Source organism: Drosophila erecta, unplaced genomic scaffold, assembly GCF_003286155.1.
Source record: "Drosophila erecta strain 14021-0224.00,06,07 unplaced genomic scaffold, DereRS2 tig00000055-arrow-pilon, whole genome shotgun sequence".
Taxonomy (NCBI): domain Eukaryota; kingdom Metazoa; phylum Arthropoda; class Insecta; order Diptera; family Drosophilidae; genus Drosophila; species Drosophila erecta.
The window spans coordinates 1,408,601-1,431,192 of record NW_020825200.1 but is presented as its reverse complement, the minus strand read 5'-3'; the positions used below and the strand labels follow the sequence as shown (position 1 = coordinate 1,431,192).

Sequence of the window (22,592 nt, the reverse complement as noted above, 5' to 3'; positions counted from 1 at the left end):
AAATCGAAGGGAAGTGAAAAGTTTTAGCTGGCGAAATGGAAGCGAGCGCTTTGCAGCATTATCCTGTGTCATTGTCCTGGTCGCTCGTGTCCTCGGCTCGGATTGGATCGGGCAGCAGCTGGCTAAACAAATTGAGAATTGATTCTTTATAGACCATTAGTTTTGATTATACAATAGTTGGGCGGAGTGGGCGTGGATGGACATGGACGTGGACATGGACATGGCCCAAGGAAAGCTCCTCGGCCAGACGGCATTCAATTGAACGCTTCAACGCCTATCGGGCAATTTGGTGCCAAAATTATGAGGCTGCCAGTGCTATTATAGTCGCACGATATATGGGACAGTCCGGAGAATGTGTGCTCCATGTTCATGATAAATTTGGGCTTATTTATCGGCTGGCGGCCAGTGGCAATGGCAATCGGTAGCCAGTGTTTCGGACACCAAGGCTGTTTGCAGTTTAGGCCTGGCCAGTCGACTGGGCATGGGGATGTGGATGCGTGGGTTGCGATGTGGAAAGCGGGAAATGGGGAAATGGGAAATCGCAGGGCATCCATTCGGGGTGTCGAGGCTAATGGTGTGGGCCTGGTCACTGATACATTATCCTGGGCATTCTGGCATCCAGTGCAGCTGGTGCTGCTCGAGCGGCAAGAGCTTAAAGTTCATCCAAGGGTAATAAGCTGGCAGTGCAGTTAAAGATCCGCATTGCCAGGCAAATGGGAATGCTAGTTAGTATGGCATCTATTTTCCATATTTCAAATGCACTTCAGTAGCATTTGCCCGAAATCCCTTGAAAACCCATACACAACTATGGATTATTTCACTACTCATTGGCACTCCGCACTTCAGCGAGCCAATGGCGATAAAAAGTTGAGAAACATTACGCTTCATTAAATCAAATTGATATTCATTTCATTTGACTTCTTCCCATGCAAACACGATGCATTCTCTTTTTAAAGCCTCGTTGGTTTTCAATTTCAAAGAGCCAGTGTATGGCCAACAAAAACAGACATCATAAACTGTCAGCAACAAATTGAAACAATGCTGGCAATTCAAAATCGAGCAATAAAAAATCATTGGCAAACAAAGAGGGACAGCAAGCTAAAATAATTCGGTTTATCATGAATTCGCAATTGCAAATATTTTTTAGGGGCTTCGGCGGGAAAGGACAATGCCTCATTAGGGAGCCCTGCATTAATGATTTTGTAGGACAAATTGGGATTTTGGCTCTGGGAGGCGGAGTGCATAATTAATTAGCTGGTCGGTTGGCGGGAAAATACTGCCGCTGCCCGAAAATCAGTGAAAAGTTTTGTGGGCAGGCCGCAGAATAGTTGGCTTACCTGAATTTTCCGCCCACAAACACGGCGAGCGAATGAATTCAAATCACAAAATCCATCGAATTGTCCAGGACCATGTAGGCACAACTGTGTCGCCGCCAAATGGTCCTTGCTGAAATGGAAAATTTGCGCACAAATTAGAGCGCGTTTTCGCACAAAAAATTTGGCTGCGGCTAAGTACAGTGCGATTCATAACTATGTTGGGCGCAGTGTCTAATTGGGACGCTAGTTTCCATCTAAATGAAGCCAATGACTGCCAATTATGAGAACTACAAGCTTGTTAGCCAGAATATTACTTACCATCGATCGATTTGAAATAATGCTTTACGAATCGAGTTTTCTATTCAAAGGACATCCGATTTACCAATACGAAACGCACGTTACTTTGTCAGATACTGGTTGCTTTATGTTTTTCTTTATTTTTAGTTGTCTCATTGCATAATTTATCAATTAATTGATTAGTTTAATTTATTTTGTCTTTTTCCAGCTAAATCCCCTATTTGCTGTAATCCTTGCACTTTCGCTTTTCTCTTCTCTCCTCTCGGTTTTCCGATTTTAGCTATTCAAACTAAGTCTAGTGTCAGTTAATTACATTTTAATGCTTTAATTACACGGTTTAAATGTAGGTTTAGCCACTCGCTTCTGACTCGTTTATGATATTTTACATTTAACAGCCTTATTATTAGCATTTATTTAGCTTTTGCGGAGGTGAGTTTTAATATTTTCAACACACAACTAACTTCATCGTGCTTTCATATAAGTCTAAGTAATATTTTCGTTAGGGTTGGGCATCCATCTTTTTGGCTTCGACATTGGTTTTCTTATCTGTGGGAACGCTTCTGCAAAAGTTCGTAATGGTTTGCTGCAAACTTTCAGGGATTTTCATCGCTTTACTTACTTTAACTACGTCTGTGCTATTTGGGGTTGGATTCTGGTTTCTGGATTCTGGTTTCTGGATTCTGGTTTCTTGTGTAAATTAATGTTTTATGTTATTTTTGCTTGCTCCAAATGCAATATTCTAAATGCTTTAGGGTTAGGGTTTTACATATAGGATATAGTTAGGGGAGTTATATTTACAAGCCAATTTCTCGGGTCTTCTGTATCGCTTTACATACATTTCGTTGTTGATTCTGATTTGGGTGTTTTCTTCGGTTGGGTGAAGTCTAGTGGAGCTATGGGTTGCTAAATGAGGGCCATGGCGTTTACATACTGCTCTATGGGTGATAAGTTGCCAGGTTAGCTGGAATATTATGATGCTGCTGTCAAGAGGAAAGGTATTACACATTTCTTAGAGAAGGTCAACCCCCACAACATTGCACAGCCAGCTTCCACCCCACAAAACCCATCTGCGTAGTGCAATCCTCCGGGAATCCTCCGGGAATCCTCTAGAATCCTCCAACCTATTGAGCACTTTTCGATTGACCCAAGCCCAAGGGTTGACTTCTAAGCAAGGGTTTTAGACATTGGCACTGGAGCCAAAACTACTCAGGAATTTGCTATCGCCAGCTAAGCTGCTTACACTAGCTAGGGACTTGGTGTTGTCACCTGAGCCTGCCAGGAAGGGATGGTGCTGCTGCTGGTGCTTGAAGGACTGATAGGCATCCGAGCTGACCGCCGACCAGGTGCCGTCCTTGGCCTTCACGTACAGGTGCTGCTTGCTGGGCTGCTTGCTGCCGAAATGGTAATCCCCGGGAGCTGCGATCGAGGCACTGGAGGCCCAGTCGTTGAGCAGCTGGTTGGTGGAGTTGCACAGGCCCAGTCCGGAGAAGTCGCCGCCCTCCGACGCAGGACCTCCGGTGAGGAAGTCCATCTGCCCGTTGCTGGGTGCAACCGCATTCGCATTCATGGTGTTCTGCCGCAGACCGGACTTGCCCAGTATGTTGTTCTCGCTTTTGTAAAGCGTTTTGGGCTGCCGCTGGCGCCTCAAGGTGCCCGCTCCGCCGCCACTGGCCATCTGGGCCGCCAAGGTGGTGTTGGCGTAGGCGCCGAGTCCCTGCTTCAGGGCGTTGCTGGCCAGGAGGAGCTGCTGCTGCTGGTTGAACGGGTTCGTCCGCTCCGACTTGCCCTCCAGCTGCTCCATTTTGTTCTCGGTGATGTTGATCTTCTTCACCTTGGCCGGCGAGTTGGTCAGTATGGCCGTGCTGGCCGTGGAGGTGGTCATCAGATTGGGCTGCTGCTGCTGCTTCGGCTCCAGGCAACCATAGTGGGCGCTCGGAGGAGCGGAGTACATGCCCGTCGACTGGTAATCATTGCCCTGCTGATTGTTGTTATTGCTGCCGCTGCTCTGGCCCGGCTTGGTCGCATAGCGGTTCTGGTAGAGCTTCACATTGGCCACCACATTGGTGGTGGCGTAGGCCCCACAGCTGTCGTACAGGGAGGCCGACTGGCCACCAGCACCACCGCCCATCAGTGGTGCTCCATGGGTGGGGCTTTTGAATGTGGAGCAGGCGACTTCCGCGTAATCGGGCATATTCAGTGGCGATAGTCTGGAATTGGAGGGTGTTGAAATCAGCAGTTAAAATGGATTCTGTGCAGACATGGGAATGATAAGTACACTGGAAAAAAGTTCAGCGTGCATCGAGTTCATCTGGGAGATCGGAGAGTAGTCATGCAACATATGAGGTTGCCACAAATTGCTGTGCAAGCGGGTTTATGTGGATTTATGTTCGTCTGGCGCTCGAATCAACGATTTCATAAATCATTCGATGTTGTTGTTGATGGGAGGAAATTGCTTTTGTTAGGCACTGAATGCCACTCCGGAAATTGTGCCCGTCTCACACCTACTCATTAAAAATTTCGTTGCAATTTCCCTTTGAGCGCCCCGCACCTCCGTTGCCGCTGCAATTTGGTTAAATATGGCAAATACAATACAAAAATTCCCCCATTAGCAATTCAACTTCGTAATTAGAGGGAGCTGCGCATGGAAGGTACAGGCACCGGAAATGGAAATGGAGGAGCAGCCAAGGAACGAGGAGTAACCAATTTGGGAATGGAAAAACCGGGACTCCCATTCAAATCAAACTTTTATCCGTGCGAGTTCCGCTGCCAACACGAAAAATCAACGTTTCCGAGACAGAAAAGCGGGAAAACTTTTTTATTGCACAAATTTCCGCACACTAATTAGCTAATGATATAATGCTTATCTAGCGCTCTGCGCTTCCAATGAGTTCTCGTAAAAATTTACTAAATGTTTGAAATGCGAAGAGTTTTGGCAATTTCATGTTGGCTGGGTTTGTTGGCCAATAGCTGCGGGAATGAAACTCACATGAATGCATCAAAATAGAGATTGATTTGGTAATGCTTGGGTTTCTTCCATTATCAGGTGCTTTGCATGATAATATCTGAAATATGTCACAGTCGTAAACTGTTGGAACTCGAGCCAATTAAATGGCATATTCCCAAAGTCGCCCCAAGTAATTGGAAGGCGGCCACCTCAAGGACATTGGGGAAATATGGAAACGAGGAGTTTGCGTCGCTTCCCCGAGGACTATCAATTTTTAATTGTTAATTTAGCGGTGAAAATTGCGTTTTCCGCGGGTTGCTTAGAACTGCTCGAATCAGACAGCCCGCGAAGGAAATTAAATATTTTAATTGGAAATTTTAGGTAATGACGCACGTGTTTCAGCAGCGAACTTCTGGGGAGTGTTTATGTAAACAAGGAGAATAAAAGAAGATCCTGTTTGGGTATTCCAGCACTTATGCCATACTTTTTACGACTTTACAGCGTTGTTAAAAGCGGGCAAACTGAGCCAAGTGAGCCAAGTGAGCAGCGGCGGGAAAGTTCGGTTCCCAGGAAAACTCGTACAACGGAAAAATTGAAACGGAAATAATGAAAATCGCGTAACGGAAGTGGCAACGGCATTGGGGGTGGCGCATTTTCCGGGGGGAGGGGGCCTTCTCGCCCTGCGAGGGTGGCAGCAATTGTTCCGAATTGTAGGTGAAGTGGAAGGAAAAGCGGGTGGAGGGTGGATATTTCACTCATGGAACGCAGAAAGGAAGTCTAAACAAATAAATGCGTAAGATGCCGCAAATAAATACGCGAAAGTTTTCCGGCCTGAAAGAGTGGGACAGGTGTAAGGTGGAAGCGGGATGGCAATATGTCGCCAGCAGTTGCCACTTTTTATTGCCCCTTGTTTGGATTTTGTTTTATTTTTTGCATTACTGCCTTTGTTTTATTATTGTTGCCACAACGGTACATTAAGCTTAAAGGAACAGCGGGGAAACAAAAGAAAATTTGTTTTTCATATAAATTCCTGAGCAAAAACCGAAAGGAAAATCCAATGGGATGGGTAAGTACGAATGGGCAGCCCGAATTAAAGCGCTTAAGCGAAAACCTTCATCGAAACTTTCTAGGGATTTTCCAAGAGTCATTTGACAAATGGGACTGAATTATTTGGCTGATAGTCGCAATCTGAAATTGGGATCGAAAACTTTCGAAAAACGCCGACAGACTAATCCTGCTTAATACTGCTACAAACTGTCAAATTTGAGGGCTTAGTTTAAAGGTAATAAGATCAACATGTTTTCCTTGCAACAAACTTAAATGGAAGTGGGTTAAGAGTCCGTTCGACTGAAATGCATTTCCCAGATGGAAAATTCATTAGCCCTTAAAGGAAACCCCACGAAAATAAAAAGGAAAACAGGAGATAAAACAGCCCCAGGAAATATGAACGAATTGCGTATATGGAAATTAAATAACGGCAGCACTGCTGCTCCTGCCAACGTAAACATTTCGTGGCGGAGTAAGTTACCATGGCCCAAAGTAAAACCCGTTCGAGTGTAACAATTTAATGGCGTTTGTGTTGCTGCGGCGGCTTTTGGATGGAGCAGAGGGTTCAGGTCCTCCATTCCGAGGGTGGCTCGGTTTGGCTGGGGAATCTTTATGGTGGCGGCGGTTGCAGCTCCGCAAAATATCTTTTACGAGCCGGCTCGTAAATAGTGCCATGGATCTTCTACTTGCAGCAACTTATTACACGGAGCCAAAAACATATCACATCAGCTTTAATAACAAATGTGGTGGAGCTCTTAAGAGTCACTTAGGAAGTGGCAGAGATGATTGATCATGGTCCTATAATAGCTTCACTTTTTGCAGTTTTTTCAAAGTGCACCGCCACCAATCGCTACCCCATATCCTTGCCAGTGCTGGCCAATTTTTTATTGTAATTAAACAGTCAGCGAGGCGTGGACAGGATATTAAGGCAACTTCCTGGGCAGATAAACAGCCGGGTAGACTCACCTCTCGTAATCAGGGAGCAGCGTGGGCTGTTGTCCCTGTTGGGCGGTGGCCTGTGCGTATCCCGGAAGTTGCTCCTTTGTCGAACACGAGCCCACTCCGCCAGGATTCGCACCTCCTGCTCCCTGTCGCCAAGCGCCGCTGGTGGGATCGATCCACAACCCATGGCCACTCTGCCCGGTGGCGGCTGTCGAATTTGAGCCACCGGCACCGACGGCTCCGCCTCCATTTAGCGGCAATGTTGGAAACTTTCGCACGGTTCCGATTGCGTGATTGCCTGAAATAAAAAAATACATACGGGAGACTGAGTACATCGAAATGGCTTCCATGTGGGGGAGCTGGTTACTGGCAATGATTACGGCTCGTTAAAACTAAAATCGCCCAGCTTGCTGTAACGTGCAAATAATAAAAGACGGAAATTACTTTTTATATTCAATTGGCCAAGGCTGAGGCTCCTTACTTACTGCACGCTCTTTTCCAACAGCATTGCAAATGCCCTGCAGTTCAGCTAAGCTAGATGGTCGGTACGAGTAAGTTGGCATTTGATTTCAGAAACGAGCTAAGGTCCTTATGTAAATCTGCTTCATATTCTGGTTTTTCTTCCATCTGTGTGTTCACTATTCAGTCTGCAAATCTGTCTTAACTTGGTCTTTAAGCAAGGTTCTCATTATTCTGCTTGTGTGTTGGTGCCATTGCATTGTCCGTATGTCTGTCCGTAAGTCTGTCCGTATGTCTGTCTGTATGTCTGTCCGTAAGTCTGTCCGCATGTCTGTCCGTATGTCTGTCCGTATGTCTGTCCGTATGTCTGTCCTTATGTCTGTCCGTATGTCTGTCCGTTTGTCTGTCCGTATGTCTGTCCGTATGTCTGTCCGTGTGTCTGTCCGTGTGTCTGTCCGTATGTCTGTCCGTATGTCTGTCCGTATGTCTGTCCGTATGTCTGTCCGTAAATAACACAAGAAGTGTAGCTCAACCTTTCCCTTACAAGTATGTTTCGCAGGGTATCCCTGGTTCGGCAGCTACATCTAGTTGCTTTCTAAGTATATTTGGAGTTTTCCAGTCAGACAATTGATGTGATTTTCACGTGAGCATTTGTCGTTCTCATAAGCTACACAAGCCCCCATTTTCCCGACTCTTACTACCCCAGGAGACCCCGACCTCTGCTCCAGTTATCGTGGCTTGTTTATCTTTTTATAGTCGGTTTAACCTTGGCGCTGTGGCTTACTGCCAAAGATTATTACCCTTGGTTTTGGTTCTCGAGTCTGTACAATGTTATGAGTGCGTGTCCCGATGTCTGCAGTTATTGTGGCTTACAAAATGGCAACCTAATTGAGACCGGCCATAAATGCTCAGTCATAAATCATAGATTACAGAGCGGAGGAGCTGGAGCAAAACGCTTGCATGTCCCGGACTGGAATGGAGATTGTCCAATAAAAGTGGGGAGCACTTCCAGATGAAGGAGCCAGAGGTGGAATACAGGGAAATAAATTCAGAATGCAAATTGCGTTCTATAGTGGAATATAAAACGATGCGCATAAATGTTCATTTACAGTGTACACAGTTTTTAAGCCCCTTAAACCTTAAATACTATAACCATTATCCTGGCTAAACATCCCCCGTTTCGCGAGTAAATTAAACTCGAACTCAGCCGTAAATCCCCACACAAGCTGCCCCGAAAAAAAGAAGTGCACAAGGGGGAAATGGGTATAAATTTAAATTAAAGTTCACTCACCATGTAAACTGCCCAGCGAGGTCTGCTTGATAAATTGGTAGCGCTTGAATAGAACCAATGCGCCCAATAGAAACACAATTATGGCAATGATGGAGCCCAGCAGGACGATAAACCAGGTCTGTGTTAAAAAGTCATCGGCAATATCACGACTGATGGGGTATCTGCAATGGACAACACAATAGAGAACCCGGAATGAGAACGCTGTCCAGGATGGAGCTCCGTACGTGCCGGGCGGAGGCTTAGTTTAATGGTCGCAAAAGTCGTTGGCCATTGTCGTTGGCCGTTAATGGATTGATGTGGACCCCGATGCGACACTTGGCAGTCAAATGAGCAGCTCCGCCGGCCCGACGCCCACAAAGCCCACACAAAGGAACTTGCACTGCGCGAAAGTTCGGGTGTGAAGCGAAAGTTGACCAACATACTGAGTAAGTCCAACTTATTGATGCCCATATTACGAAATGGACTCGTTACGACACAACTTGTAACTGCAATGGAGTAGATCCCTTTTCTCGCAGTGCAGCACACTCACCTCGTGTAGCCGGTGTCCAGGGATTGGGTGCGTGCATCGATGCGGAGCACCGCGGGCTTGCTGAAGGGTCCGACTCCCACCCGCGTGGCAGCCGCCACTGCGATGTAGTAGGTGACTCCTGTGGTGAGGTTGGCCAGGAGCAGGGTGGGCGTGGCCGCGTCTATGGTCATATTTTTGAATATCCGCGTCGTATTGTGCACGTCCAGCCCTTTGACGACCACATTGTAGCTGGTGAGGATGCCTGTGCCACGTGCGAATTCGGGCGGTGAAAGTTGGACAGAGAAAATGAAATTAAATGTAAACAAAGGCTGCGAATTCAGCCGCACAAAGCGACTGGCTGGTGGAATCTGAACAGGATCTATCTAATCTCCGCACAGAAACTGCCTATTGGCATACAAATGTGTACTAACCATTGCGAGTCCGATTTGGCTGTGGAGGCAGCCACTTCAGGAAGACCGAGGTGCGATTAAACTGGATGGCTTCCATGCCATAGGGCGGCGCCTCCGGAACTGTGGAAAGAATTGCAACCAATTTAGTAGGAGCAGGTAATTAATATAGATCAGAAATATAAGGATTGAGTACATGTTCGAGCAGAGGAGGGCCACACCAGATCCTTACCATCTTCCAAGGTTCTCATGCGCCGCGAGTTCGAGGGCTTGCCTACGATGCTCTTGTAAAATGGCACAAGAAAAAACTCGTAAGTGGAGGCCTTCGCCAGTCCAGGCACGGTGCAGGAACTCAGGCCCTGGCCCTTGTTGAGCAGTGTCACCATTTTGTACTCGGTGGAGTGCAGCTCCCGGGCGTACAGGTAGAAGCCCTCGATGTACTGACCACTGTCTATGTCCCAGGACAGCCGGGCGCTCGTCGAATCGCTGGCATTGGCCGCCAGCAGCTCCACAACATCGTTGGCCTGCAGCAGGGTCTCCACATCGCTGAGCAGGAGCTGGGAGGTGCCGGTGCTCTCACTGCCATCCCGCACGCCCACCAGTTTTCCCGCCGTAATGGGCTCCGAGATGGGCGAGGGTGGGGAGAAGCCCAGGGAGTTCTCCGCTCGCACGATGAACATGTAAGCCGCTCCCTGGGTCAAACTCTCGACCGTGAACATCGGCTCACTCAGCCGCGATGCGATGGGTATCCAGGTCTTGCTCTGATTGGTGCAGTACATTTCCACACTGTAGCCCAGGAACGACGATGCACCCGCCTTGTCGCTGGTGGGCCAGACGATGGTCAGTGCCGAGGCAGTGGCGTTCAGAACTTTCGGCTGACCCGGGGCACTGGGACACTTGGTCTGCTCCGGCGCCCTGTAGAACTTGATGTTCGGATTGGTGGGCAGCTCTATGCGGAGGAAGCCGCTCCAAGTGGACTTCCCAGCCCGCGAGCTGGCCACGCAGGTGTACAGGCCCTGATCCTGTTGGCGATCGAGGTCCGATATTATCAAGTCGCCGGAGGTGGTGATGTTCAGCTTGGAACTGGGCTGCACTGGTATGCCGTCGCGATACCAGGAAATGGTGGGACTGGGCAGGCCGATGGCCTTGCACTGCAGAGTGGCCAGGGACTTGATGGGCAGGGTTTGGTTAACCGGACCGGAGATTATGATCGGCGGTGGTCGGTCCTCCTGCGAGTCCAGGCTCAGCTGCACCCTGGAGGTAATGCTGGCCACCTCGTTCATGGCGTTGCACAGGATGACCAGGTCCTTGTCCGCTCTCTGGAACCTGGTCAACGTGAGTATCGAGTGACCTTCCTCGGTGTTGAGGCTGTGGAACCGATCCAGGGGCGGTGCGCCCGGAAATATCAGCGTGCTGTTGTTCTTGATCGTCCAGAAGATGGTGGGCCTTGGGTTTCCAGTGGCTCGGCACTCGAAGGATGTGTCGGCCCCGAGTTCCACGGACTTGCTCGCAGGACGTTGGATGAATTTCGGGGGGGCTACAGTGTGAGTGCGGGGTGGAGGAGCATGGGTAGACTAATTAGCTAAAGTGCCCAGCTAGCGGTTGTCTATCTATATCGGGAATCCCCCGAAAAGAACTTACCGTAAACGGTCAGTGTTCCCATCGCGGTGATGGCGCCCACAACATTGTCCGCCTCGCAGCTGTACTCGCCCTCATCCGCAATGGTGACCCGTTCCAGCCGCAGGCTGCGATCCTCCAGGACACTCACGCGATCTTCAAGAATTTCAAGACATGACTTAGCTCCAACTCAATTAGAAATCCCTGTTTGTCTCAGCTCACCCAAGGGCATGTTGCCGCCCGAGGCAGTGCGCAGCCACAGCACGTCCGGCATGGGGTCACCACCCACGCGACAGGGAAAGGTCACCGAGGCGCCCTCCAGCACCGTTTGGTCGTGCGGACCCCGGATGATGTACGGCTTGACTGCAATGGAAGCACCGACGTGGCAATGATAAGCGGCAATTTAATCAAAAACCTCAAGCCCCAAGTCCGCTCTCTGCCGGGCCGAACCCAACCCTAGTCACATTCCGGCAAATTGGACATGACACATTGATTGGAGGTGCTTGGGCTGAGCACCCTTTCCTAGCCGTTAACCCATGAGCGCACACGGGATTCACAAGCCCAGTAACGAGGAATAAAATGAAAACCTAACTGTAGGATTTAGGAGCCTGTTTAGGAGGAGCTTATTGTAGCAGGAAAAATTATTCAAATAAGAGGAACACCCCATTATTTAAAGAGATTTTTTAAAAATCTGCTAAAATAATACAGACTTGACGAAAGGGTTAATCGCTTACCGTGCACTTTGAGTGTGGCCAGCGAGGACTCGCGCACCCCGACAGGATTCTTGGCTATGCACTGGTACTGACCCTCGTCAGTCTGTCGGGCATCCTGGATGGCCAAGTTGCCGCCGTCAACGATGCGCACTCGCTTGGAGCCCTCCAAGTCCAGTTTCTGGCCGCCCTTTTTCCAGGTGACGGTGGGCTCGGGGATTCCCCGGGGGGCGGCGCACTCGAGGAGGGCGGTGTCGCCCTGGGCGATCCTGGTGTTCTGCGGCTCCAGGCGGAACTCATCGCGGAGAACTGGATGGCGGGATGGAGAAGATGGGGCATTGGTTGAAAGATGAGCAAATGATTATTACGGAGTGTGTGTGGCCCCTGTCCATTGGTGCTTGGCGGTTATAAATTACCGTGGGGTTTTGCATGATAAATGCCCCACGTCGGTGTCTCTGCGTCCCTCCCGCCGTTGCCTTGACCTCTGACCCCCGGCCATCCCTCTTTCGGCCTGTTTGCGGCCTGACAGCAAAGATAAATCGTGGGTAAATGGCATAAATGTGATTTTTATGCCCCACAAGTTGCAGAAAGACGACCCTCTAATTTGTAAAAAATCCATCGGGTAGAGGGATTTGCACGCAGCTTTTAGGCTAATTTAATTAGGTTCGATATTCCAGGCGCAGAAGTGGGCAATTTATTGGACTCCTAGGCCACAAAAGAGCGCTTTAAGACTGGTTTTTATCCCCAAAATCTCACTTTAGTTGCCATTACTTTCGCGCAACTGCATTTATTCCCCAAACGCATTTCCCTTTGCATAGTAAATCAGAGCACTATCAACATTTTGCCTCGGCAGTTGCAGATTTGCGCGGAGCGGCAGGATAATTCGGCTGCTCCTGCCTCTTATCGTCCTTTGTCCCGTGTCCTTTGAGAGCGTGGTCAGCGGGGAGCGGGGTAATCCGCACACACCTCAGGTGGAGCTCTATTTGTCCTGTGTGCATATCGGGCAAGGAAAGTTGGCCAACTGCGGTACTATTTGTGCTTCTGGTGTAATAAATCAAGCAACTTTCAGGCACTTGAAAAGCGAATTTCTCCGCTTTTCTCGACTCTTCTCGTCTGCCCTCAAAAGCAACCTTTTGTGCAGCTAAAAATATAGTGTAGTATATATATGTGGATGGTATATTCAAGGAATAAATCCATAGCGAAAGCAGCTTTTACGTAAATTAAATTTCGCTCTTCCTTTATTTTTTTAATCTACAAAGTGAATAAGCGAATTCTTTACACATTTTTTCGGTTGAGATTTGGTTTTTGCTTTGGCTTAGTTGCCCGTCTTGGTTATGCAAAAATGTGCTAAAGCCATGACTGTTATTAAATTTAAAGTTGAAGCGCAATAAATCAGCGTGAATCAAAGAGGGCAGCCAACTTCAACCCGCCCATGGAAGTCGTGGCAAACTTTTGATAGAACCCTGAAAAACAGCAGCAAACGGAAAAAAGGAAGCCCACACAGCGGGAAACACGCCAACCATCAATAAATTAATCAAAGTCATAATCAGTGTCAGGTTCAGTGCCACTGGGCAAAACTTGTGTAGGCCTCGTCCTTGTGCGCGTCGGGGTCCCCCGGGTCAGGGGTCATGGGTCAGGCGCTCAGCGGAGCGGAAAAGCCAAGGTTCCAAAGGTGCAAATCGCTTCCAGCGGCCGAATTCGGACAGCTGCTGATAATGAGTTAATAAATGAGCGCTTATCTATATTTATCAGTCCTGCTGTGTTTCTGTTCACGGGAGATTTATGACTGGATGCTACTTCAAGTCGGCGACGTGATCCATTTACGCTAATGAACACACATTTCGGGCTTAATTGAGAAACACTAGGGCCAAGTTGTGCGGACACTTTTTGTGTAATTGACAGCCGCTGAATTGGGCATTTGGCCGCTTTAAGTAAGGTGTCAAGTGCATTTAGTTTAAGGACCTTTACCACATTTCAAAGTCGCTTTAATAACATGCGAATAGAAGGGAGGTCTGCATTTACCTCTCGTTTTGTCAGCTTGTAATATCTGTAATCCGACCAAGTAAATGCCCGACCAAATTACAGATATGATTGCGAAACGGCGGAAATAATGCCCCTACAATTTTGTAATTCCTCGCATTTACCACATGCCCGTCCTCCAAAGGACTCGTTTTAATATCAGGTCAAAGGCTTCATGTGCGTTGACAGCCCTCAAAGCGAAATTGCGCTGACAACATCAAATGTATATACTTATGTGCCCACAATGTGCAACTTATGTTTACTATTGACAAGCGCCCGGCCACCGGAAAAAGCGTAGGAAAAGCCACGTGAATGGAGGTCCTGTTCCTTTTCCTTTGCCAGCTCGCTCTTTTATTGCCTAACCCAATCAATGTGAACGCCTTTTGCCTTCGGAACACCCACACCGCAAGCCGCAATAACGACGTTTTAACCAAGCAAACAAATTTGACGTGCTTTTCGTGATTTACATGCAAATATTGAAAAATATTCCCCAAGGACATACCGCAAAAAGCAAACCCAACTCGGGCTGAACCTAAACAGGACTCGCAGAGCAGGAAACACGCCAGAAGCAGAAGGGAAGGGGCAATCCAGCACGAAGGCAAAACAAACTCCACACTGAGCAATATCGATTTTCATGTGGGAGGAGATCCAGGATCCAGGACATGACAGGCGGCCAGACAATCAGGAGTGAAAAGGCAGCGGCAAATAAAAGAAATATTAGCCAACAAAAGACAAAGTGGCGGTGCCGAGTGGGTGGCGTTGGTTTGTGGATAGGAGCCACCCAACTGTTGAGAAGGAAAACTGTTCCTAAAACAAAAGTATCTGCTAACTATTAAAAATATTGAACAACCAAAGATGTTCTCCATTGCCAGGACATAATGAACCATCTTGATAGCTTTGTAGCGAAAAACATAGAAAAGAATTTAGGGAAGATGTGCACCCATTTTAATTAAATCCCTCTGCTGTTTGGCCACGCATTAATCCATGACATAGGCCATCAAAATTCATCTCAGTCCTGACCCAACTTGGAAATGGCTAACCACTGCCTTTTTGTTGCTGCATATGGTCCAATAAATCCTGCACACACACACACACACACACACACTCAAGCGAACACTTCACCCTTGCAGCCATTTTGGGCCATCAGACGAGCTAAAAAGGCATGGGAATCGCAAAAAATAGCTGGCAAAAATAGCCAAAAATAGGAGGAAAAAAGCAGGAAAAGCTGAAATGAAAACGGGTTAATGGAGGCGGCAATAGAGCGTGGCCAGAGAAAGAGACGGCACCAGTGGGCGGAGCGAGATGGCAGCAGACCTCTGGCAAGACAAGTGGGTGCGTTCGAGCGGAAAACTTGTATACGCAGCAGCTCCGCAGCTAGTTAGTTAAGTGGGCGGGTGACTTGGGCTGCTGGCTGGGAAAAGGGCAAGGCTAGTACGCCCCACTTCCCCACCCCGCTCAGCCCACAACAACATCCAGAACATCACCAGCAGCAGCAAAAATCAACATCAATTTAGAATATTAAAAACGCACACCACACGCTTCCAGAGAGGAGTTGATGCAGAGAGAAAAATAGGGTCTTACTTGCAGTCGTTTCGAAATCATTTGTGTGCAGCTAGTACTATTATATTTTATTGCCTTTTAGACGCCTTTGAACCATATGATTTGAAAGTTTTCCAGCCCACAGTTTTCGTACCATTTTCGCGCATTTCTTCGCACCAGTCAGTGTGTTTTTAGCAGTGTAAGGACATGGCGATGACTTACCCGCCACTTGCAACGTGGCATTTCGACTCCTTGCCACGCCCAGTTCGTTCTTCGCCTCACACCAGTAGATTCCCGCATCTGTTTCGCGACGTGAATTGACAACCTGCAAAAAGATGCGGATAAGAAACGATGGTGGCATTAGAATGAGTTAAGCTGGCAAAAAATTGTTTGCAAGGACCTTGAGAAAGGATCAAGGGCCAGGGGCAAGCTGTGGGTAATTTTAATTGAAATGAGCACGTTTTAGTAGTAAATGGACAGGCTTTCAGCCGACATACTTGGACTTTGATTTGCGTCGCATTATCCCTTTGAATTTTGAGTCCCAACCCCAAAATAGTCGTTTCTATGTTGGTTGCATTAAGTATAAAGGGTATGCCCTTTTTTTGAATACAAGGGGTACTTTCCATTCGACTGTCCTCGTCAATCCGTAATTTCACAAATTTGTAATTTCACAAATGGCAACTGGCGGAGACACAACTCTGAGATACACGAGCCAGAAACCCTAAGACGTTGATTTGCCGCCTCTCCAGGATCTCTAGATCCCTGCTCCTTGGAGGCATGGGCTTCCGTCCGGCACATCCTTGAACCCCTCGGTTATGCGAGGCCATAAAACAGACGGCAATCTGTTGTCTGTTGCGCGTCTGCTGCCTTCAAGTGCTCAAATCATAAAATGTCTCTCGAGCAACTTTATAGTTACTACATCTCGTGGCATGCCCCTGCTGAGGGAGCCCTTCCCCCTTTGGGTTTGTTGTCTACACTGTTTGTTTATTTGTTTTTCGGAGCACAAAAGAATTCCCCAACATGCGCTTAAAATTAAATGTCAAACCAAGTGTGCTTGCGTGTGTGTGTGTGTGTGTGGCATATTTATCTGCTCCTTGCAGCAGGAGAAAATGAGAAGAAGCAGCGGCAACAAAGTTCGCACAATTTACACAACTTGTGCCTCATCCAAGTGAAATTAAGTGTTGCGCTAAGTGAAGATGACAAAAGGGTTCTTCAGCTGTATTATTCTTTCATTTAATCTTCCCTCGCCAGCTGTATACACACATGTCGTCGGCGAGTCCTTGCTCCTTAGTCCTGAATCCCGTGTCCCGAGCCGCGGGTGCGCTTTATAAAACAAATAAGTTCGAGCGCCTCGGGCTCCTCGATTGTCATACTTCACAGCGACTAAAAACAGAAACAACAGACGCGGCAGCTCAAAGGCTGCAAGATTACGTGGCACAAAGTGCGACAGATACATTTACTAGGATATCGCTTGCTTACAGAGTCTTAAAGGACATTAAAGCCGCACTTAAAGGGGGAGTTTGGCCAGAACTTTCCTTAATTTATTGTACTTCCTTACCCGCTTTCAAGTCAGGGCAGTTTAAAGTCAAACCCCACTTTCCAGCTGAACTTTTACTCTTACTCGGCTTTGTCAACTCTGATCAGCCAAGCAGGGAACTTGGCCAACTCAATCTAGCCATTACCACTGACCCACTTCCATCATCAACCGGCGAGCTGAATATTCAGCATACGCAACGTGGTCCCTGGCAAAGGTAAGCCGAAGCTAAGCTCATTAGCTGGGCACAGGGCGGATTCCTATTAAAAATTGAAATGAGTTGCTAAGGCTGCGTCCCAGGAGCCGTGCTCACTATCCTTTCGTGGCACAGATCTCGAATAAAATTAAGCACTATTCGTTGCAATGGCAACCGTCGGAGATGAAGGAACCTACTTTTATTCAAATAGGAATTTCGCCATAAAAAGTATTATGATTTGAAAAAGCAGCCAGTAGACTGGGAAGTAACTGGTGACTAAGCTGTTCTCGAACTCTGTGTCTTGCGCTTTTCCATTTTCCCGCTTTCCTGCTGCTGAAAATTTAATTTGGACTTGCAAGCAACCGTCTTGGTGAGCCGAAAAAAAGAGGAACAACGTGGGATTACAGCAGGAAAGCGAGGAAACATGGCCAGAAGTCACATAAATTTATTTATATCTTTAATGACTTGAGCCAGGCGAATCGCAGCGAATTGGTTGCTTGTGTTTATTGTTGTTATTCTGCTGTTGTGCGTGCAAACATTGAAACTGATTTGACACCAAAGAGCAAAAAATAAAACAGCAGCAGCTGGGGAAAAATATTTGCCGTGTTCTACGTGCAACTTTTGTGGGGGAATCTCTTGCGCGGCGCTTTCGGGTGACAAGGGGGAGCTATAAAATATATTGGCTGTATCTGTGTGACTGCCACAGTGTCGCTGTGTTTGTGCGAGAGGAGCGCGTTGAAAACACGCTTCCGTTTTAATTTAAAATACCCATAAATTTCCAAACATTTCATTTGGGAGCCATTCCCGTTTTCATGTTGCAACATTTCGTAATTGTCTGCTGCGTGCGGCAGAGGGAGATGGCCTATCTGTCGCCGCCTCCCTCGCACTCGCAGCTGCTCGTTTTTTACGAGGGGGAATCCCCCTCTAACTGCTGAGTGTTTTATAATTTGATTTAAATTTTAAAGCCCGTGTAAAGTGCGACGTGTAAATGGTTTTAATTGAGCCCGAAACGAGTCTGAAACGAAGTGGAATTAGGCAAATCTGCTTTTGGCCAAAACGCTCTCACTTTCAATTTGGAAAGCGAAAGGGTTACAACTTTTTCAATTTGGAACACAGTTAAAAAATAAGGGTATTCCCGTATTCCCTTTGTATGAAAGTAGAAAAGGAGATATGAATTAGATTAGCGTAATATAGTTATTAAATAATAAAGGAAGGAGTTCTTTTTAATTAATGTCTGTCGCTCATACAATTACGATACAAATAAATTAAAAACATGTCAATCAAAGTTCTGCAAGGATTCCAACTTTTGCAAAGCACCAAAACTCCATTAAAAAAGTGTTGCGAAAGCAAGTGTACTTCTTGTTTATTCCTTTTAATAAGTCTTGCATCATTCAGGCCTTAACCCCACTTCCCCGTTAATCTGCTCATTAAAAACCCGCCTTAACCTCTGCTCCCCTCCCTCCCTCCGCTACTAATTCAATCATCCAGGGGAATTTCTTAAGCCCTGTTTTCCCGCTCACCCCATTTCCCTCCACTCATTCATTAAACGCGACTCAAAAGCATTTTTCTTTCACACCTTCAGTTAATAAACAGCCCTGAGGCAGCGGCAAAAAAAAAGAAAAAAATAGAAGCACATGATGGAAAAATCGTCGCCCTGCTCATAAAAACATAACTCATACGCAGCGTGGCCCCAACACCACTCAACTGGGCTTGAGCCCTGTATTTATTTATTTATGTGCATATAGAGGGAGGGATTTTTATTTTATGGCCCTGCGAATGTGTCGAGCGTTTGTAAACTCATTAAAATGTGCTCACTGTACAGTGAAGTGCATAAAGTTGTTTCCGCCCCAAAGGGGAGGCATTAACTTTTGAGCCTCGACTGCTTTTTAATTAAGCTGTTCCCGGGCAGCACCTCGAAAATGCAATCAGCCAGGATCCAAAGTCGCGCTTTGATTTATTCGTCCTCCGTCCGCTGATTGCCTTTTTAAAGTTCCTACGGACGGCAGGCAACTATGGCCAAATGTGGCAGACATTTAAATAAACGTCAAGGGTGGACCAGAGTCGTGGCAGTGGGGTGGCTCGAAAGTACGTATGTGTAAGTGCTAGGACTTCAGAGTCAGACAGACCAAACTGAGAGAAGTCGGGTAACTTTAGTCAAGGACGTGAAAGCAAGGATGTCTCTGCAGGCGGCGACATTGGAGATGGCTAGCCGTGAAATGTTCCACCTGGTATGCTAAGCATATTCAGCTGTTTCCTTAGATTAGTGTTGTTTTCAATAAACATGCCAGTTGATTTCCTATCTTAAAAATGCATGCTACGCCTAAGAAATTGTCGAAAACTAGTTTCGTAGAATAACCCGTTGCCGTTTTCGTGACCGGAAGAGTGACTCCTTGAGAACTCAACACGAGTGCCGGCTTTAAGGACCTTCCACCAGATGATGTGCGCAAAGTGCTGCTCACGACCACACGCACACTTGGGCACACACACGCAGACATTTGTTTCCACTGCGAGTGTGTGTGTGTTTTCTTCGATTCTGCCTTTTTGCCCATTTTCCTGTCGTGGAGTTACGTAAATTATTGTCTGTCTTGCCATCGCTCGCTGCTCCGTGTCACTTCTCACTTCTCACTACGCTTCCAGCTTGCCGCTCCTATTTTTTTGGCCAAAACTCCATGCCCCACAAATATACACATTGTACATGCTTTTGTATTTTATTGCATATTCCCTACTCGCCCGTACATTTTCCGACCACACACCACTTGCCTTCAGCACTTAAAGCTCGAAAAGAACAGGGAAACTTTATTTTCGCCCCCAAATTAAAGAGGGATTTTCCTTTCAGCTCGCCCTGTTTTGAGGCGCCACATTCGATAGTGTTGCACGCTTTCTGCCCCTCTCGTTCGCAACTGGGCTCCATCGTTGTAGCAATAATGTCTGGTTGAAGTTCCCTCGAAGTGGCCCGGCACTTATAAGTAAGATGAATGTCCTTTTCGGGGAGTGGGAGGCTGCCGGAATTAGAATTTAAATTATGCCTCTGGGGAGCAATGAAATGATGTGAAGTATATTTGTTCGTTGGGCCTGCGGAACATTTGCGGAGGTTCTTATATGCGGAACAGTTGCAAATACAGTAAAAGATAGGTCAGGGACCTTCGAAAAAGTTATTAAATTCTAGGACGACGCAGGCCTCTATTTTGCGCTAAATATGAAACGATTTCATTTCCACTACTTTAACTTTTGGAACAGAGTGATTTCAGAACCAAAGCGCATCAAAGGCGAACCCAGCATTGCCACTAATGCCATAAAACGTGGCTCAGCGAAGGCAAAGGACACATTAGACGGCAGGATGTGGTGCCAGGACACCAGTGGAATTAATTCATTTAAAAGTCGTTAGGAGAGCGGCGCAAAAAGCGCTGGCACAGAGACATTTCGCAGGCATCAGCGGAAGCCGGAGTCGGGAAATGCCAGTGGCAATGGCTGAAGGAAAATGCTCAAATCCCTTTTTGCACTTAAGTGATAAACAAATACAGTGGCATGCGGCAAGCACAAATACAGAACCATAAGCGCCCAGACACCCGGCAGATCGAGTGTGAAAAGTGGCAAGCTCGGAGTGCCTCCACATCCCCAGTTCCCTGCCCCATGAATCCTGCCTTCTGAGTCCTGAATCCCGAATCCTCCTTCCCGAGTGCCGCACTCAACCCGAATCCCCATCCCACGCAGTCGTGGCTGCGATTCCAACTGCATCATCAGCATAATCAACGCGGCTCCCGTTGGCTTTTTGCGTCGTAAATTTGCTGAGTGCTCTGCTCAGCTCAGCGAAGAGTCCGTGGCCAGGGAGTCACTCGCAGCAGTCACTCATACTTGCTGCACTGGGAGAAAAGCGTACTTGCAAAGGACATAAGACATCTGCCATATAGCGCAGATCCTTGATCGCCACAAGTGTAAAAAGCGCCGCACAGTCGAGTTTCTGACTGCTCCGAACTTCCAATGACCTAAACTTACCAATACAATCGCTTTCTGAAAGTTTCACAAAAAAAAAAATTTTTCAAAATTTTGCAAATTTGGAAAGGGGTAACATCATCATTTTTTGCGAAAAATGGCTAAAATTTGTGGTTTTTAGGTGTGAATGCAGTTCGATTCTAAATTTTATTACGAGTTTAACGAGGTATGACATTCATTCTTCAGATAATTTATAAGAAAGTTATGGACAAATTACTAGCTTTTAATAGCGAAATATCAGAATTTTGAGTTATGGCGACTTTTCTTAGGAATCTATGCGCACAACTGGGCTAAAAAGGGTCCCACAGCCCAAGTGCTTAGTGTTTTGAATAGCCAACGAATCTAACTAATAACCGATGCATTGAAGCATGCACAAATTTCGCTCAGTGTGCGGCTATCCCAATCAGAACTCATCAGGCTGCAGCTGACTTCTGCTGCCTCCGCTTCCGTCGGCTTCCGTTACGTCTTTATTTGTCTGTCTGCCGGTTTCTCTTACTTTCCCGCTTTTCCCGCCTTTTCCGATTTCCCCGCCTGTTCCGCTTTTCCGCCCTTCCCCGCTTAATGTTTGTTTACCTTGCGTTAATGAAGTTGTTGCCAGCGAGCGGCGAACAATTTTTCAGCAAAAATATTTTTGCAGCTTGCCGCCAAATGATACGAACGGAAAAAGTTGGCCGGCAAAGGAGAGTTAAAAATAAAAGCAATTAGTTTGCTCATCACTCAACAGATGGCCTGGCAAAATGAATATTTTTTAAGCAACTCGCAGGACCTTCCTTCACTCCCCTCCATTGTCTCTTTCATTATGAAAGAAAGCATGGAACTCAACTGAAATAATAATTATGCATGCAAATAGAACAGGAGGACGAACTGAAGTGGAGAAAATCCAAGCTGGCGAAATAATGTAGTACACCGCGGGCCATTTGATTAGGGCTGCTCCTATAGAAGGCAGGATATTATCATTGGAAGGATAACGCTTCAGCAACTCGCTTTATAAATTCATATAGATATTGTTTAGATAAAGATTTTAAGAACAATTTATTTCATATTATATTTGTGCTCCGGATGTCATAAGTTTTTAAGATTATATGCTAAGCATGCTGTACTACAAATACCACAATCGTTCAAGTTGCACATCCAGGTATCCCAACTTCCATTTGCCCCCTGGCTGCACTTAACCTTTTCAATTTTCCGCCCGCTTCTTACCTTGAGGAAAAACAGTCCGCCGGCTGGCAGGGTGATGCGGTGGGAGCCCGGCAGGATCTTCAGGGGCACCCCATCCTTGTACCACTGGATGGTGGGCGTGGGGCTGCCCTCGGCTTTGCAATTAAGCGTGGCTGGCTCGTGTCGCGGCACCGTCGTATCTATGGGATGCTCCACTATTCGCGGCGGATGGGATCCTGAAAGAGCGAGGGAGAGGTGGGCATGAAAGGAATGTGGCAGATAGATACTCCTATAAATGTGTGTAGTAAATGGGGATGGGGATGGGGATGGGGCCTTCCGCTTCCGCTGCGTCAGTCAGCGGCGGCGTCGTCATCGTCAGCGGTTTGTATAAATGCGAAAAGAAGCGAAAAAATTCAAAAAGAGGGAAAAACGCTCGTTGGCAAAGGAAAACAATGTTAATGCGCATTGCCGTTGACGTTGCAAATGAAGTTGCAGCTGAAACTGCAGCAAATGGGCGCTGAATGTGGGGGGCGCAGGACACCCGCTCAAAGGACTCAGTTTGGAATTAATTTGTTTAGATTTGCATATGCGGCAAAGGAGCCGGCAGCTTAGCTGCTA

The 22,592-nt window shown here is 47.1% G+C and overlaps 1 protein-coding gene across 2 annotated transcripts in view; it reads right to left on the bottom strand.

Annotated features, from left to right (window-relative positions):
* Positions 1–1,696: 1,696 nt before the first annotated feature.
* Positions 1,697–22,592, bottom strand: part of LOC6542225 (roundabout homolog 2) — a 37,353-nt gene continuing 16,457 nt past the window's right edge. Inside the window, exons 2-12 of one of the 2 annotated variants that reach the window (XM_001968237.3) lie at positions 22,017–22,210; positions 15,319–15,421; positions 11,563–11,847; positions 11,051–11,191; positions 10,853–10,984; positions 9,444–10,748; positions 9,236–9,334; positions 8,826–9,066; positions 8,297–8,457; positions 6,571–6,844; positions 1,697–3,820 (exon numbers count right to left, since the gene is read on the bottom strand). In XM_001968237.3, the coding sequence (XP_001968273.2) occupies positions 2,791–3,820; positions 6,571–6,844; positions 8,297–8,457; positions 8,826–9,066; positions 9,236–9,334; positions 9,444–10,748; positions 10,853–10,984; positions 11,051–11,191; positions 11,563–11,847; positions 15,319–15,421; positions 22,017–22,210 (3,965 nt within the window). In that variant the 3' untranslated portion in view covers positions 1,697–2,790. The remainder of the gene's footprint in view (positions 3,821–6,570; positions 6,845–8,296; positions 8,458–8,825; positions 9,067–9,235; positions 9,335–9,443; positions 10,749–10,852; positions 10,985–11,050; positions 11,192–11,562; positions 11,848–15,318; positions 15,422–22,016; positions 22,211–22,592) is intronic. The other variant, XM_026979114.1, reaches the window with a different exon arrangement.